The sequence below is a fragment of the Piliocolobus tephrosceles genome, chromosome X (assembly GCF_002776525.5).
Source record: "Piliocolobus tephrosceles isolate RC106 chromosome X, ASM277652v3, whole genome shotgun sequence".
In the NCBI taxonomy this organism is placed as follows: Eukaryota; Metazoa; Chordata; class Mammalia; order Primates; family Cercopithecidae; genus Piliocolobus; species Piliocolobus tephrosceles.
This window is the reverse complement of record NC_045455.1, coordinates 95,008,815-95,025,938: the sequence shown is the minus strand read 5'-3', so window position 1 is coordinate 95,025,938 and position 17,124 is coordinate 95,008,815. Positions and strand designations below refer to the sequence as shown.

The window sequence follows — 17,124 nt, the reverse complement described above, 5'->3', positions numbered from 1 at the left end:
CTCTGTTGTTTCCTTTACTATGCAGAAGCTTTTTAGCTTAATATAGTCCCATTTGTCTATTTTGAGGTTTTTTGCCTGTGCTTTTGAGATTTTATCCATAAAAATCTTTGCTCAAACCACTGTCCTAAAGTATATTTTCGTAGCCTCTGGTCTTGTTTCTAGGTCTTTAATGTGTTTTAAGTTGACTTTCCTATGCGGTGAGAGATTGGGGTCTAGTTTCATTCTTCCGCATATGGATGTCTAGTTTTCCCAGCATGTCTTTTCTTCCGTGTACATTCTTGGCACCTTTGTCAAAAATCAGGTGGCTGTAAATACATGGACTTATTTCTGGGTTCTCTATTCTTTTCCATTGGTCTGTGTGTGTGTTTTTATACCAGTACCATGTCAGTTACTCTAGGCTTGTAATATATTTTGAAGTTGGGTAACAACTTTGTTCTTTTTGCCCAGGATCGTTTTGACTGTTTGGGCTCCCTATGAATTCTAGTGTTGTTTTTTCTATTAATGTGAAAAATATCATTGGTATTTTGATAGGGATTGCATTTAATTGGTAGATTGCTTTGGGTAGTATGGTCATTTTAACAATATTAAATCTTTCTGTCGGTGAACATGGGATCTTTTTTCATTTTTCTGTGTCCTCAGTTTCTTTCATCAGTGTTTCGTAGTTTTCTTTGTAGAGCTCTTTCACTTTTGGTTAAGTTTGCTACTAGATTTTTTTTGTAGCTGTTGTAAATGGTATTCGTTATTGGTGTACAGAAATCCAGACATCCACATGCAGAAGAATGAAACTAGACCCTGTCTCTCACCATATACAGGTCTGTCTAACGTGTGCTACTGATTTTTGTATGCTGATCATTGACTTTTCGTCCTGTTTTTCCATTTTCCCTCAGTTACTGAAAGATTAGATAGCTCTTGGAGTTCTAGGACTGCTGTGGTCCCCTTTCCCACAGATTTTTGTTAATAGAAGTTTCCCTTAGTTTTTAGAGCCAAAAGTCTCCTAGAGAAAGAACTCTCTTTTTTGTCTTAACTTTTTTTTTTTTTTTGAGACAGAGTCTTGCTCTGTCGCCCAGGCTGGAGTGCAGTGGCCGGGTCTCAGCTCACTACAACCTCCGCCTCCCGGGTCTACGCCATTCTCCTGCCTCAGCCTCCCAAGTAGCTGGGACTACAGGCGCCGCCACCACGCCCGGCTAGTTTTTTGTATTTTTTAGTAGAGACGGTCTTTCACCGTGTTAGCCAAGGTGGTCTCGATCTCCTGACCTCGTGATCCGCCCGTCTCGGCCTCCCAAAGTGCTGGGATTACAGGCTTGAGCCACCGCAGCTGGCCTGTCTTAATTTTTCATTCCAAATTCATGTCTATATATGGATGTAAAAAAACAAAACTGGCCAGGCACAGTGGCTCACACTTGTAATCCCCGCACTTTGGGAGGCTGAGGCGGGCAGATCACCTGAGGTCAGGAGTTCAAGACCAGCCTGGCCAACATGATGAAACCCTGTCTCTACTAAAAATAGAAAAATCAGCAAGGTGTGATGGTGGGCGCGTGTAGTCCCAGCTACTCGGAAGGCGGAGGCTGCAGTGAGCTGAGATTGTGCCACTGTACTCCAGCCTAGGTGACAGAGCAAGACTCTGTCTCAAAAACAAAACAAAACAAAACCAGTTGTTACCTTGCTTTGTAGTATATGAGACCCGTTCTTCTCTGTTCTCCTTTCTGTAAAATGAGTTAGGTGCCAGGGCATCCCCATCCCAGTCATATGTTATCATGGGACTTCTCGAATGTGATTCTTCCTCCTTCCTTTCCTTCTACACAGGCTGGACTCTGTGAAGCTGAGCAGGAGCAGATGCGGAAGATCCTCTACCAGAAAGAGTCTAATTACAACAGGCTCAAGAGGGCCAAGATGGACAAGTCTATGTTTGTCAGAATCAAAACCCTGGGCATCGGTGCCTTTGGAGAAGTGTGCCTGGCTTGTAAGGTGGACACGCACGCCTTGTACGCCATGAAGACCCTCAGGAAGAAGGATGTCCTGAACCGGAATCAGGTGGCCCACGTCAAGGCCGAGAGGGACATCCTGGCGGAGGCAGACAATGAGTGGGTGGTCAAACTCTACTACTCCTTCCAAGACAAAGACAGCCTGTACTTCGTGATGGACTACATCCCTGGTGGGGACATGATGAGCCTGCTGATTCGGATGGAGGTGTTCCCCGAGCACCTGGCCCGGTTCTACATCGCAGAGCTGACTTTGGCCATTGAGAGTGTCCACAAGATGGGCTTCATCCACCGAGACATCAAGCCTGATAACATTTTGATAGATCTGGATGGTCACATTAAACTCACAGATTTCGGCCTCTGCACTGGGTTCAGGTGGACTCACAATTCCAAATATTACCAGAAAGGTATTGTCTTAAGTGTGCCGCATGCATTTTCTATGTGTAGATGTCACTCACCCCATGGCAAGCAACTCAATATCCCATCCTAGTGGCTCCTAATGATTTCGAAATTATCTGTCACTCCATTCTTTTATAAATTGGTGTGACAGCCTTCCCTTCCAAAAGGAATAGTATGATATATGAATTTTTTTTTTTAAGTTAGTGGATTTCAGGTTTACTTTTTTTTTTTTCTGAGACAGAGTTCTGCTCTTGTTGCCCAGGCTGGAGTGCAATGGCATGATCTCGGCTCACCACAGCCTCCGCCCCCGGGGTTCAAGTGGTTCTCCTGTTTCCAGCCTCCTGAGTAGCTGGGATTACAGTCATGTACTATAATACAAAACCACCTCTGGCTAATTTTGTATTTTTAGTAGAGACGGGGTTTCTCCATTTTCATCAGGCTGTTCTCAAACTCCCGACCTCAGGTGATCCGCCTGCCTCAGCCTCCCAAAGTGCTGGGATTACAGGTGCAGTGAGCCACCGCACCTGGCCTACCATATCTTTAAGACAATAGGCTACAAGGTGTCACAGGGCCTTTGTGGGGAATCGTCACCTGCCTCGTTAAAGCAAGCCTTAAAAAATAAAAGATTTCAGCCGGGCGTAGTGGCTCACGCCTGTAATCCCAGCACTTTGGGAGGCCAAGGTGGGTAGATCACCTGAGGTTAGGAGTTCAAGACCAGCCTGACCAATATGGAGAAACCCTGTCTCTACTAAAAATATAATTAGCTGGGCGTGGTGATGCATGCCTGTAATCCCAGCTACTCGGGAGGCTGAGGCAGGAGAATGACTTGAACCTGGGAGGCAGAGGTTACAGTGAGCCAAGATCACACCCATTGCGCTCCAACCTGGGCAATAAGAGTGAAACTCAAATAAATAAATAAATGAATGAATGAATGAATGAATGAATGAATGAATGAATGAATAAATAAATAATACATACATACATACATACATACATAAATCACAGCCTCCCAAGAAGTTCTCTCTTATAGCCAACCTGAATCTGCATAGTGTATCATTTAACTCCATTTCCTATCGTTCTGCCATTTGGAAAAGCCAAAAACAGCTGGTTGTTATCTTCTTCATGGCTCAGATTCTTGAAATAGTTATTTTAATATCATCACTTAGTCTTGTTTCTCTAACTCAAAACTAACTCTAAATCATGTAATTCATTCTCATTTTCTGGCATTGAAGTAACCTTTGTTCATGTTGTTTAAATCCTCCTAAGTTTTCCATGCTCATCTTCAAACGTGTCAGGCAGATGTTACCTTTTGATTATGGCCTAAGTGCTAGGGGTGCTGTCCCCGCCATTCTTCCAGCCTCTTCTGCCTCAGTGCCTTCCTGCCAGCTCAGCACGGCGCGTGGTTTCCTATGAGTCTTCACCGTTGTTTCCACCTTGGTGCTAGCACCAACCTCACCACGTGTGTCTCTGAACTACAGACAGCAGACTGCCCATATGGAGCAGCTCGGCGGAGATTCTCTATCCTGATATGACAGGAGCTGATTGGAATGACTTTGCTGTTTTAAGCTGTGGATACGTTGAGTTGTTGAAGAGTGAAAATTCACTTTATATTTTGTTCTCTTCTTTCACCACCCCTGATTCCTGGGTGAAGGGAGCCATGTCAGGCAGGACAGCATGGAGCCCAGTGACCTCTGGGACGATGTGTCTAACTGTCGGTGTGGGGACAGGCTGAAGACCCTGGAGCAGAGGGCGCGGAAGCAGCACCAGAGGTGCCTGGCACATTCACTGGTGGGGACTCCAAACTACATCGCACCCGAGGTTCTCCTTCGCAAAGGTACGTGTGCCACAGCCAGCTGCCCCGCGGGAGGTCTCCGTCTCTTCAGACCTGTGAGCTGAGTCTCCTTAGCTCTAGCTTTCCAAGGACCTGATGCTTCCAGTCATATTTTTGTCCTCATGGAAGCCTGAAAACTACTTATTTCCACAACATAACAGGCCTCCCTTCTGCCTTGGAAATGCTCTTGCTTCAGGGGGTTGGAAGACATGAACCATTAGACAGTGTCTCCTGGCCCTCAGTCTCTACCTAAACCCAAGGGAATGACTCCAGGCCTCATTTTCACAGTCAAATGATGGAAACCACTCTTTGAGGGCCACGGGACCTCTGCTCAGTCTGCCCCGACCACACATTTCCGGGCTCTAGCTTTCACTTCTGTCCCAGGCTCCTGGCTGAGTTGTGCCATGTGCAGCTGGTGCTTATGTGACAGCATTGGAAGGTCCTTTCTGTCTCATTCTCCCTGCCAGACCATAGCAAAAGTGGCAGGTGCCAGTTATGTCAAATGACCAGTGCTCATAAAATTTGCCTCCTGGGTGGATGCTCCATTCTATCAGATACAACATCTGGTTCAGTAGGCGAGCATTCCTTCAGTGATCCTGCATGGTCCACAGTGACGGTGGGTGTTCATCTGATTCTGTGTAATTAATCCAGAGACAGGCAGCCCCTGCTGCCACACGTTGTTTAAAGTCTTTGGAGCCAGCCAGACCCAGTTCAGGTCTGGGTTTTCTTTGCTAGCTGTGGTAATCCAGCACAAGTTACTTAACTACTCAGACCACAGACATAGCAATAACGACCTTGAGAGGTTGTGAATAACCTTGGTGCCCAGTGAAAGTCTGCTTCCCTCTGCCACGTGCAGTATTCCCACAGAACCATTGCTTGGGGTTTTTCTGCAGCCTCTGGTGCCAAACTTGGGCAGGAAGAGGTGGGACGGAGAGATAACAGAGGGGCCTGAGGGGGCTACCCTGGCATATGCAGCTGCAGGCACCCCCGGGCTGACCTCTTAACATCCTAGTTTGTACTTAGCAAGGATTAGGTGACATCAAGAGGAGCCTGGCTTGATGGGCCATGAGGCCCTGAAGGAAAAGTGGGAGAAAACGAAAGGTAAACAAGCTCAGCCTACAGCCTCCCAGAGGCCAGCCCTGACCCGGCACAGCTGGGAGCCTGTGAGGAAGGCCCAGCTCCATGGGGGCTTCACACCAGGAGCGTTCGGCTTACAGTGAATTGTCCGGTGGGTTTTGCCCGTGCCCTCCTCATCTCCATATTCTTCAGCTTCATCCAAAACTGGTGTAGAAGCCCCCCAGCAAGCTGCCCGGACCCTCACCTGACTGTTCACGGGTTACAGCACTTTATGGTTTTCAGTTTCCGTTATTTTAATTGGTGCCTCTGTCTGTGATCTTTAAGAACATAAAATTCTGGCTAGTAACTAGTTGCGAACACTAAAAATAATTTTTTTAAATTAAAAAGTACTTTCCTATTACAATGATTAAAAATACAAAAACCTAAGCGGCCACAGCTGCCGCCCCCACCCATTAGCATCCAGGTACTTACAAAGGTCCATCTTCTGAAACTCGCCTTGGAGGAGAATTCGTGCCTGCGTAGGGACTGAGTGGACTTTGTCTTGCAGGGTACACTCAGCTCTGTGACTGGTGGAGTGTTGGAGTGATTCTCTTCGAGATGCTGGTGGGACAGCCACCCTTTTTGGCACCGACTCCCACAGAAACCCAGCTAAAGGTAATGTGAGAGGAACCACGCGCCTGCTTGCTGCAGACATCTGATTTTCTCATGTCCCCATGAATCTTTGGTCAGCATTCGCCCTCTTATTCTGAATAGGGTAGGAATGGCAGTTGTATATGATGGGATTTTTAAAAGAAATCTCTTTGCCTTTTAAATTATTTTCTATTTTAAAATTTTCTATTTTGTTAAGCAAAGCCATGGAATTGGGCCCATTTTAATATCTGAAATTCTGTTAAACCCTTGGCCCTCTGCCACCTTGTTATTTCCAGGCAAGAACAGTGAGGGTCAGCAAAGGTGTGCTGCAGACCCACTGTCTCCCTGCCCCACACCTGCCCTGCAGAGAACACACGGAACTCCAGGAACTATGGTTGACCTCTCAGCAGTGGAGGGGTTGGGGTGCCAACCCCCCTGCACAGTCAAAAATCAGCATAGAACTTTCGACTCCCCAAAAACTTTACTAATAGTTTGTTGACTGGAAGCCTTACTAGTAACATAAAGAGTCAATGAACACATATTTTGTATGTTATATGTATTAGATCCTGTATTCTTAAAATACAGCAACCTAGAGAAAAGAAAATGCTGGCCGGGCACAGTGGCTCATGTCTATAATCCCACCACTTTGGAAGACCAAGGTGGGCAGATTACCTGAGGTCAGGAGTTCAAGACCAGCCATGGTGAAACCGATCTCTACTAAAAATAAAAAAAATTAGTCCAGCATGGTAGTGTGCACCTGTCATCCCAGCTACTCCGGAGGCTGAGGCAGGAGAATCGCTTGAACCTGGGAGGCGGAGGTTGCAGTGAGCCGCGATCACACCACTGTAGTCCAACCTGGGTGACAGAGGGAGACTCTTTCTAAAGAAAAAAAATCGTAAAGAAGAGACAGTAGGTTTACTATTTTAATAATTGAAAGTGGATCATCATAAAGGTCTCCATCTTTGTCATCTTCACGTGGAATGGGCTGAGGAAGGGGAGGCATTGGCCTTGCTGTCTCAGGGGTGGCAGAGGTGGAAGAAAATGCTAGTGTGAGTGACCTTCAAACTGTTGTTCAGGGGTCAACTGTATATCTAAAGAAATCAGTTTCTTTATTTGGATATGATATCATTGTTTGCAGACTGTCAGCTGTGTGGTCAGGCTAGTTGTGCATATTCCTAATATTCAAAGTAGTTAAATCTGTCATTCACTTGATACTAAATTATTAGTGTTAAAATGGCAGCCATTTGCTTTCTGAAATGAGTTACTAAGGATTGAATTGAGAATTAGAATTAAGAATCTGCAGTCTTCAGTGGACATACCAACTGACACACAGTCCTAGGAGTTTTCACATGTTCTAGTGGCCATGATCACCAAGGAGCCTAAATTAATAACCTTAATTAGAAAAACCATCTAGTAAGGCCGGGCGCGGTGGCTCACGCCTGTAATCCCAGCACTTTGGGAGGCCAAGGCAGGCAGATCATGAGGTCAGGAGACCCAGACCATCCTGGCCAACATAGTGAAACCCCATCTCTACTGAAAATACAAAAAATTAGCCTGGCATGGTAGCGGGCACCTGTAATCCCAGCTACTTGGGAGGCTGAGGCAGGAGAATCACTTGAACCCTGGGGGCAGAGGTTGCAGTGAGCCAAGATCACGTCACTGCACTCCAACCCGGGCGACGGAGCGAGACTCTGTCTCAAAAAAAAAGAAAAGAAAAATAGAAAAACCCTGAAGTAAGGCTTAGTTTCACTCTAGGAACAGTAAAATTGGAATCTGTCATTATCTGTGCCCTGACTGAATTGCTGAGCTACTCACTAAATTGTCCACATGATAATTCAGATTTTTTTATTCTGGTAAAATATACATAACATAAAATTTACCATTTTAATTATTTTTTAGTGTATAATTCAGTGACATTAAGTACCTTTACAATATTGTGCAACCATCACCACCCTCTATTTTCAAATGTTTTAATCATCCAAAACCCTATTAAACAGAAACTCCCCGCTCCTTTCCAGCGCCTGCTCGCCTGTCTTCTGCTTCCTGTCTCTGTGAGTTTGGCTATGCTCAGGACTTATTTATTTATTTTTTTTGGAAACACAGTTTTGCTCTGTATCCCAGGTTGCAGTGCAGTGGCACGATCTTGGCTCATTGCAACCTCTGCCTTCCGGGTTCTCATGCCTCAGCCTCCCAAGCAGCTGGGATTACAGGTGCCTGCCACAACACCAGCTAAGTTTTGTATTTTTGGTAGAGATGGGTTTCATCATGTTGGTCAGGCTGGTTTCAAACTCCTGACCTCAAGTTATCCACCCACCTCAGCCTCCCAAAGTGTTGGGATTATAGGTGTGAGCCACGTGCCTGGCCTCGGGACTTCTTGCAAGTGGAATCATGCAGTATCTGTCTTTTTGTGTCTAGTTTATTTCACTTAGTGTAATGTCCTCAGGGTTCATCCATGTTGCAGCTTCCTTTTTAAGGTGGAATAATATTCCACTGTATGAGTCCCTGCTTCCGGTTCTTTTGGATATAAACCAGAAAGTGGGATTGCTGGATTATATGGTCATTCCGTGTTGAACTTTTCAAGGAACTCCCAAACCGTGTGCCATAGTGGCTGCACCATTTTACATTCCCACCAGCAGTGGCTGAGTGTTCCAGTTTCCCTACATCCTCAATAAGTATTTTCCTGTTTTTGTTTTTTTTAAATAGTAGCCACCCTAGGGGATGTAAGGTGGTATCTCATTGTGGTTTTGAGTTGGATCTCCCTAGTGATTACATTGAGTTTATTTTCATGTCCTTATTGGTCATTTGTATATCTTTGGAAATATCTCTTCACGTCCATTACTCTTTATAAATCAAGTTATTTGGTTTTGTTATTGTTGTTGAGTTGTGGGAGTTCTGTATGGTCTCTGGGTACTAACCCCTTTTCAGATATATGCTTTGAAATCTGTTCTCCCATTTTGTTGCCTTTTCACTATCAGTAATGTCCTTTGATGCACAAAAGTTTTAAATTTTTATGAAGTCCAATTTGCTTTTTCTTTTATTCCCTGTGCTTTTGGTGGCATGTCTAAGAAATCACTGCCAAACTCAACATCATGAAGATTTCATGCTATGTTTTCTTCTAGGAGCTCTACAGTTTTACCTCTATGAAAACACTGCTTAGGTTCAAACCAAGCCTCCCGCCCATACACCCACGAACTTCCATGCCTTATCCACTGCCCCATCACCCCAGCTGGCAGCCAGTCCTGCTGGCCTTGTTTCCTCCTGATTCTAAGTGTAAACAATAAAGAAGGGCCCTAGGTTTCGTCTTCACAGCAGACACATCTCTACAACAGGTGCATTTGCTGAACGTCCAGATGGCTGGTTTGTGCAGTTGAGCTCGTAAGGTCACATGGGGTCAGTCAGCTTTATTCTTCTCTATGAGGTTCCTTTTTCCTTTTTGTTTTTCTTTTTTTTTTTTGAGATGGAGTCTCGCTCTGTCACCCAGGCTGGAGTGCCATGGCATGATCTTGGCTCACTGCAAGCTCCGCCTCCCCGGTTCACGCCATTCTCCTGCCTCAGCCTCCTGAGTAGCTGGGACTCCAGGCGCTCGCTACCATGCCCGGCTAATTTTTCTGTATTTTTAGTAGAGACGGGGTTTCACCGTGTTAGCCAGGATGGTCTCGATCTCCTGACCTCGTGATCCGCCCGTCTCGGCCTCCCAAAGTGCTGGGATTACAGGCGTGAGCCACCGTGCCCGGCCCTTTTTGTTTTTCAAAACCCCAGTTGGCTGTTTTTTGACCACAGTATTTGAATGAGTGCCATGATGGTTTGACAGAAATCCATAGCTGCCGGGCGCAGTGTCTCAAGCCTGTAATCCCAGCACTTTGGGAGGCCGAGACGGGCAGATCATGAGGTCAGGAGATCGAGACCATCCTGGCTAACACGGTGAAACCCCGTCTCTACTAAAAAATACAAAAAACTAGCCAGGCAAGGTGGCGGGCGCCTGTAGTCCCAGCTACTCCGGAGGCTGAGGCAGGAGAATGGCGTGAACCCGGGAGGCGGAGCTTGTAGTGAGCTGAGATCCGGCCACTGCACTCCAGCCTGGGCGACAGAGCGAGACTCTGTCTCAAAAAAAAAAAAAAAAAAAACCATTGCCATAGCTAAAGAAATAACTTTAGCTGATCACCTGAGGTCAGGAGTTCGAGACTAGCCTGACCAACATGGTGAAACCCTGTCTCTACTAAAAATACAAAAGTCAGCCGGGCGTGGTGGCAGGCTCCTGTAATCCCAGCTACTCGGGAGGCTGAGGCAGGAGAATCCCTTGAACCCAGGAGGCGGAGGTTGCGGTGAGCCAAGATCGCACCACTGCACTCCAGCCTGGGTGACAGAGCGAGACGCCATCTCAAAAAAATAAAAATAAATAAAATAAATAACTCGTAGACCATCGTTCTCTTCATTTTTATGGAAAGCACAAAATTCTTTGGCTAAACAGTATTTCTGATAGAAGAAAATCAGTATCTTTTTGTCTGCATTTGACTGGTCATCCTGGCCTCAGGCTGTGAGCCATCGACTGAAATGACACTGACTTTTTATGGCTGCTGAGATCAACAACTGCTGCTTCTGTGTCTATTCTAACTCCTCTCCGGTTTGAAAGTCACATCATCACATGCTGTCCCAGAACTGCCCAAGATGTGAGGAGAACCTAACACGTTGGTTCTGTTGTTTCCTCAGGTGATAAACTGGGAGAACACGCTCCACATTCCAGCCCAGGTGAAGCTGAGCCCCGAGGCCAGGGACCTCATCACGAAGCTGTGCTGCTCTGCAGACCACCGCCTGGGGCGGAACGGGGCCGACGATCTGAAGGCCCACCCCTTCTTCAGCGCTATTGACTTCTCCAGTGACATCCGGAAGCAGCCAGCCCCCTACGTTCCCACCATCAGCCACCCCATGGACACCTCGAATTTCGACCCCGTCGATGAAGAAAGCCCTTGGAATGATGCCAGCGAAGGTAGCGCCAAGGCCTGGGACACGCTCACCTCCCCCAGTAACAAGCACCCTGAGCACGCGTTTTACGAATTCACCTTCCGGCGGTTCTTTGATGACAATGGCTACCCCTTTCGATGCCCAAAGCCTTCCGGAGCAGAAGCTTCACAGTCTGAGAACTCAGATTTAGAAACCTCTGATCTGGTGGATCAGACTGAAGGCTGCCAGCCTGTGTACGTGTAGATGGGGGCCAGGCACCCCCACCACTCGCTGCCTCCCAGGTCAGGGCCCGGAGCCGGTGCCCTAACAGGCCAATAGGGAAGCCAAGGGCTGTTTTGTTTTAAATTAGTCCGTCGATTACTTCACTTGAAATTCTGGTCTTCACCAAGAAAACCCAAACAACAAGACACTTTTGAAAACGGGACTCAGCATTGCTTTCAATAGGCTTTTCAGGACCTTCACTGCATTAAAACAATATTTTTGAAAATTTAGTACAGTTTAGAAAGAGCACTTATTTTGTTTATATCCATTTTTTCTTACTAAATTATAGGGATTAACTTTGACAAATCATGCTGCTGTTATTTTCTACATTTGTATTTTATCCATAGCACTTATTCACATTTAGGAAGAGACATAAAAACTGAAGAACGTTTGATAAGAAATCTCTGTGCAATAATGTTAAAAAAAAAAAGATAACCCTCTGCTCAGTGTCACGGAGACCATTTTATCCACACAGTGGTTTTTGTTTTTTATTTTTTCCCACATTTCAACATTGTGATATAATGTTAAAAGCTGCTTTTTTTTGGCTTTTTGCATATTCTAGTATAATAGGAAGTGTGAGCAAGGTGATGTGGCTGTGATTTCCGACGTCTGGTGTGTGCAGAGTACTGCATGAGCAGAGTTTTTCTATTATAAAATTACCGTATCTTGCCATTCACAGCAGGTCCTGTGAATACGTTTTTACTGAGTGTCTTTACATGAGGTGTTGCAGACAGTGTGCTGATAACGTATTGTGCGGGTGACCTCTTCGCTATGATTGTATCTCTTACTGTTTTGTTAAAGAAATGCAGATGTGTAACTGAGAAGTGACGTGTGTGTGTGTGTCTTGGGTGTGATTGGATTCTTTTGTGGGGTGGGAAACTGAAACATTTGTCATATACTGAACTTATATACATCAAAAGGGATTAATACAGCTATGCCAAAAATTTTTAAATTAATCATGGACACATGTCCATTTCTCTAGTCCATATGCTCTTTCATTCTTGGTAGAGCTGGTATGTGGAATGCCATACCTCTGACCCTACTGCTTAGCTTTTTACTGACAGACTGCCCACACTGAAAGCTTCAGTGAACGTTCTTATTCCTGTTTTCTTCTGTTACCATCAGGAAACTGAGCGATCTAACGGTTCTCTCACTTTTTTTGTTTGTTTTAGTGTGCTTTGAAGTGTCAAATCTTAACTTGGTTTAAACAATACATATTTCTGTCCTTTGTAAAAAAGCAAAGATTCTTCAAAATGACAATGGAATAAAAAAATAAGCCATACATATTTTCTTAGAAGTATAGATGTATGTGTGTGTGTATACACACACACACACAAACATAATATTCCTTATTTCAAATTAGTATGATTCCTATTTAAAGTGATTTATATTTGAGTAAAAAGTTCGATTCTTTTTTGCTTTTTAAAAAATCTGATGCTTCGTAATTTTCATTATATTATTCCACATATTTTTCCTTGAAGTTCTTAGCATAATGTATCCATTACTTAGTATATATCTAGGCAACAACACTTAGAAGTTTATCAATGTCTAAACTAAAAAAATAAAGATTCCTGTGTACTGGTTTACATTTGTGTGAGTGGCATACTCTGAAGTCTGCTGTGCCTGTCGTCGTGACTGTCAGTATTCTCGCTATTTTATAGTCGTGCCATGTTGTGACTCACAGCACTCTGACATACTTTCATGTGGTAGGTTCTTTCTCAGGAACTCAGTTTAACTATTATTTATTGATATATCATTGCCTTTGAAAAGCTTCTACTGGCACAATTTATTATTAAAATTTTGAATCCAAATCCCGTAGTTGGTGTCATGTCTTACTGGAGTTTGTAAGTCCTTGCCTCTCTCAGCATGTTGTAACTCCCCCACGTTTCCCCTGTGACACACATGAGCCAGGGTTGCACAGCACAGACAGGGCTGTCTCAGGAATGGCTGGGGGTGTGGAAAAGCAGGCTTTCCAGGTAGACACACAGAGTCCAAATCAGGCTGTGGTTCTGTGACCAACTTAGGTAAAATGGGAACAAAATATGCCTCATTAGGATTATTGAGTGGCTTAAGTGGGATATCAAATAAATATGGTGGGTGATCAAATAAATCATGAATAAGAGCTCATTCCCCAGCATAATATGTTAAACTGAGGGGACAGTTATAGCTCCTGACCTTTCTTTTTTTTTTTTTTTTTTTTTTTGAGACGGAGTCTCGCTCTGCCGCCGGGGCTGGAGTGCAGTGGCTGGATCTCAGCTCACCGCAAGCTCCGCCTCCCAGGTTCCCGCCATTCTCCTGCCTCAGCCTCCTGAGTAGCTGGGACTACAGGCGCCCGCCACCTCGCCCGGCTAGATTTTTTTGTATTTTTTGGTAGAGACGGGGTTTCACCGTGTTAGCCAGGATGGTCTTGATCTCCTGACCTCGTGATCCGCCCGTCTCGGCCTCCCAAAGTGCTGGGATTACAGGCGTGAGCCACCGCGCCCGGCCCTTTCATTTTAAATGGTTGATGAGGCCGGCTGTGGTGGCTCATGCCTCTGATCCCAGCACTTTGGGAAGCCGAGACTGGCGGATCACCTGAGGTCAGGAGTTCAAGACCAACCTGGCCAACATGGTAAAACCCTGTCTCTACTAAATAACTAAATATACAAAAATTAGCTGGGTGGGGTGGTGGGTACCTGTAATCCCAGCTACTCGGGAGGCTGAGGCAGGGAGAATTGCTTAAACTTGGGAGGCAGAGGTTGCAGTGAGCTGAGATTACATACTCCAGCCTGGGTGACAGAGCAAAACTCCATCTTAAAAAATTAAACTGGGTGCAGTGGCTCATGCCTGTAATCCCAGCACTTTCAGAGGCCAAGGCGGGTGGATCATCTGAGGTCAGGAGTTCAAGACCAGCCTGACCAACATGGTGAAACTGTCTCTACTAAAAACAAAAAAGTTAGCCGGTCGTGGGTGGTGTATGCCTGTAGTCCCAGCTACTTGGGAGGCTGAGGCAGGAGAATCACTTGAACCCAGGAGGTGGAGGTTACAGTGAGCTGAGATCGTGCCACTGCATTCCAGCCTGTGCAAAAAGAGAGAGACTGTCTCAAAGAAGATAGATAGATGATAAAGATTGATGATATTAAGAAATCTGGAAAATTTTTAAAAGAGTTTGTGTACTTTAAATAGGTACAGTTACATGGTTAGAAATCAAAACATACTGGCCAAGCACGGTGGCTCACACCTGTAATCCCAGCACTTTGGGAGGCCAAGGTGGTAGATCACCTGAAGTCAGGAGTTTGAGATCAGCCTGGCCAGCATGATGAAACCTCATGTCTACTAAGAATACAAAACGTAGTTGGGCATGGTGGTGTGCACCTGTAATCCCAGCTACTCAGGAGGCTGAGGCAGGAGAATCGCTTGAACCCGGGAGGCAGAGGTTGCAGTGAGCTGAGATTGCGCCACTGCACTCCCGCCCGGGTGACAGCAAGACTGTGTCTCAAAAAAAAAAAAACAAAAACATAAAAGTGATATACAAAAAAACTCTCCTTCATTTCCAGTCATTCAATTCACCTCCCCATAGACAACAAATGATATTATTAATAATTTACGGGGCATTCTTAGAGGAATGAAAGTTTATGTGTACACAGTCCAAGAAAAAATATGTATATATACTTTTTGCCTCTTACAGAAATGAGAGAATATTAGGCATATTTTTCTGCATTTGCTTTCTTCACTTGGCAGTATGTCTTGGCACTCTATATAGCAGCACATAAAGAAATTTATTTTTGCCGGGCGCGGTGGCTCAAGCCTGTAATCCCAGCACTTGGGAGGCCGAGACGGGCGGATCACGAGGTCAGGAGATCGAGACCATCCTGGCTAACACGGTGAAACCCCGTCTCTACTAAAAAATACAAAAAAAAAACTAGCCGGGTGAGGTGGCAGGCGCCTGTAGTCCCAGCTACTCAGGAGGCTGAGGCAGGAGAATGGCGTAAACCCGGGAGGCGGAGCTTGCAGTGAACTGAGATCCGGCCACTGCACTCCAGCCTGGGCCACAGAGCAAGACTCCGCCTCAAAAAAAAAAAAAAAATTTATTTTTTTATTCTTACTGCATAGTATTCCATTGTGAGGGTATTATAATCAAACCGGTCCCATATGGATAGACATATAGTTGTTTCTGACCTTTTCCGATTATAAACAATGTTAGAATAAATAACCTCTTATAACCATCATTTGTGTGTGTGAAAGTAATTATGTGGGACAGATTCCTAGAGGTGCGACTCTCGGGTGAAAAGTAAGGTGTATTTGCAAGGTTTATTGCCACATCGCCCTGTGCAGATGTGAGCAGTTTCTCCCCAGCTCCCTCCTGCACACTTTGCTGAATGTGCCAAGAAGGCAAGGCCTGACTGCTCTTTATCTGAGCCATTTCTCAGGATTGGATTTGTAGGGAGCAACTTCAAGGGGTAAGATGATGTCTCTCTCCAAGACAAAGAGCAAGTTTGCTGCTTGATATAAAAAAGACAGATGCCCCACGCTTGGTATACCTCAGCAGAACCATCTGGGTCTTCCCCCTTGCCCCAGTGGGACTTGGGAACAAGGGGAAACTGATGCAAACGTGTGTCATGCTGCTTGCTGTGCTATGAAAAATAAAGTCCTTTGTCTCTGATCCAGGAATCTGTCTTAGTTCAGCATCCGTTAAAGGAGGGTCCCCAGCACCCAGGCTGCTGACTGGTACCAGTCCATGGCCTGTTAGGAACGGGTCTGCACAGCAAGAGGAGAGTGGTGGGCTAGTGAGCATTACTGCCTGAGTTCCACCTCCTGCCAGATCAGCAGTGGCATTAGGTTGTCATAGAAGCCGGACCCTATTGTGAACTGCACACGTGAGGGATTCAGGTCGTGCACTCATGAGAGTCTAATGCATGATCTGAAGTGGAAGAGTTTCATCCTGAAACCATGTCTCCCCCGTCCATGGAAAAACTGTCTTCCACGAAACTGGTCCCTGGTGCCAAAAAGGATGGGGACCACTCCACTAAAGAACAGGCTAATGTATTGCCTTGTAAAAGTAGGGAAGGCCAGGTGCCACGGCTCATGCCTCTAATCCCAGCACTTTGGGAGGCTGAGGCAGGCAGGCCTGAACCCAGGTGTTCAAGACCAGCCTGGCCAGTATGGTGAAACCCCATCTCTACTAAAATACAAAAATTAGCTGGGCATGGTGACTCATGCCTGTAATCCCAGCTACTTGAGAGGCTGAGGCAGGAGAATTGCTTGAACCTGGGAGGCAGAGGTTGCAGTGAGCCGAGATTGTGCCATTGCTCTCCAAACTGGGCTACAGAGCGAGACTCTGTCTCGGGAAAAAAAAAAAAAAAAAAGCATAATCAAAAAGATCTTTGATATTAAGCCAATATTTGTAAGTAGTACTATGCTAGGTTTTTGTGGTTTTGTTTTTTGTTTTTTTGTTTTTTGGGGTTTTTTTTCGGGACAGGTTCTTGTTCTGTTGCCCAGGCTGCAGTGCAGTAAGTAGCATGAACATGGCTCACTGCAGCCTTGACCTCCTGGACTCAAGTGATCCTCCCACCTCAGCCTCTCAAGTAGCTGGGTAGCTGGGACCACAGGTGCGCACCACCATGCCTGGCTAATTTTTTTATTTTTTATTTTTTGTAGAGACAGGGTCTTCCTATGTGGCCCAGGCTGGTCTTGAACTCCTGGGCTTAAGTGATCCTTATGCTGGTATTATTAATCCCATTACATCTTTTTCCATCAGTAAAAAAGCTTTTCCTTTACAAGAGCATTTTCCATTTCCAACAGAAGCCTACATTGAGTGGACAAAATTAGCTTATTCACCTTAGAAAAGAAAAATCTTATTGGACACTGGGATGAAATGCATATGGGTTATTGTGAGTTTTTTCCTAAGTTCACATCAGATGAGTAATGTGCCAATGTAACAGTTTGAGGGAGACACATCCCACATGAGTGTGAAAACCCAATCATCATGCTTAAAAAGTACAAAGTGAT

General features: G+C 45.3%; 1 protein-coding gene and 1 pseudogene across 2 annotated transcripts in view; one reads left to right on the top strand and one right to left on the bottom strand.

Annotated features, from left to right (window-relative positions):
* LATS2 (large tumor suppressor kinase 2) overlaps nt 1–12,947 on the top strand; it is a 97,879-nt gene extending 84,932 nt beyond the window's left edge. For both annotated transcript variants that reach the window (XM_023190609.1, XM_023190610.1), the window contains 4 exons: nt 1,804–2,386; nt 4,030–4,212; nt 5,834–5,940; nt 10,624–12,947. In XM_023190609.1, coding sequence (XP_023046377.1) covers nt 1,804–2,386; nt 4,030–4,212; nt 5,834–5,940; nt 10,624–11,118 — 1,368 coding nt within the window. In that variant the 3' untranslated portion in view covers nt 11,119–12,947. The remainder of the gene's footprint in view (nt 1–1,803; nt 2,387–4,029; nt 4,213–5,833; nt 5,941–10,623) is intronic.
* A 4,080-nt stretch (nt 12,948–17,027) lies between these two features.
* LOC111532971 lies at nt 17,028–17,124 on the bottom strand (annotated as a pseudogene).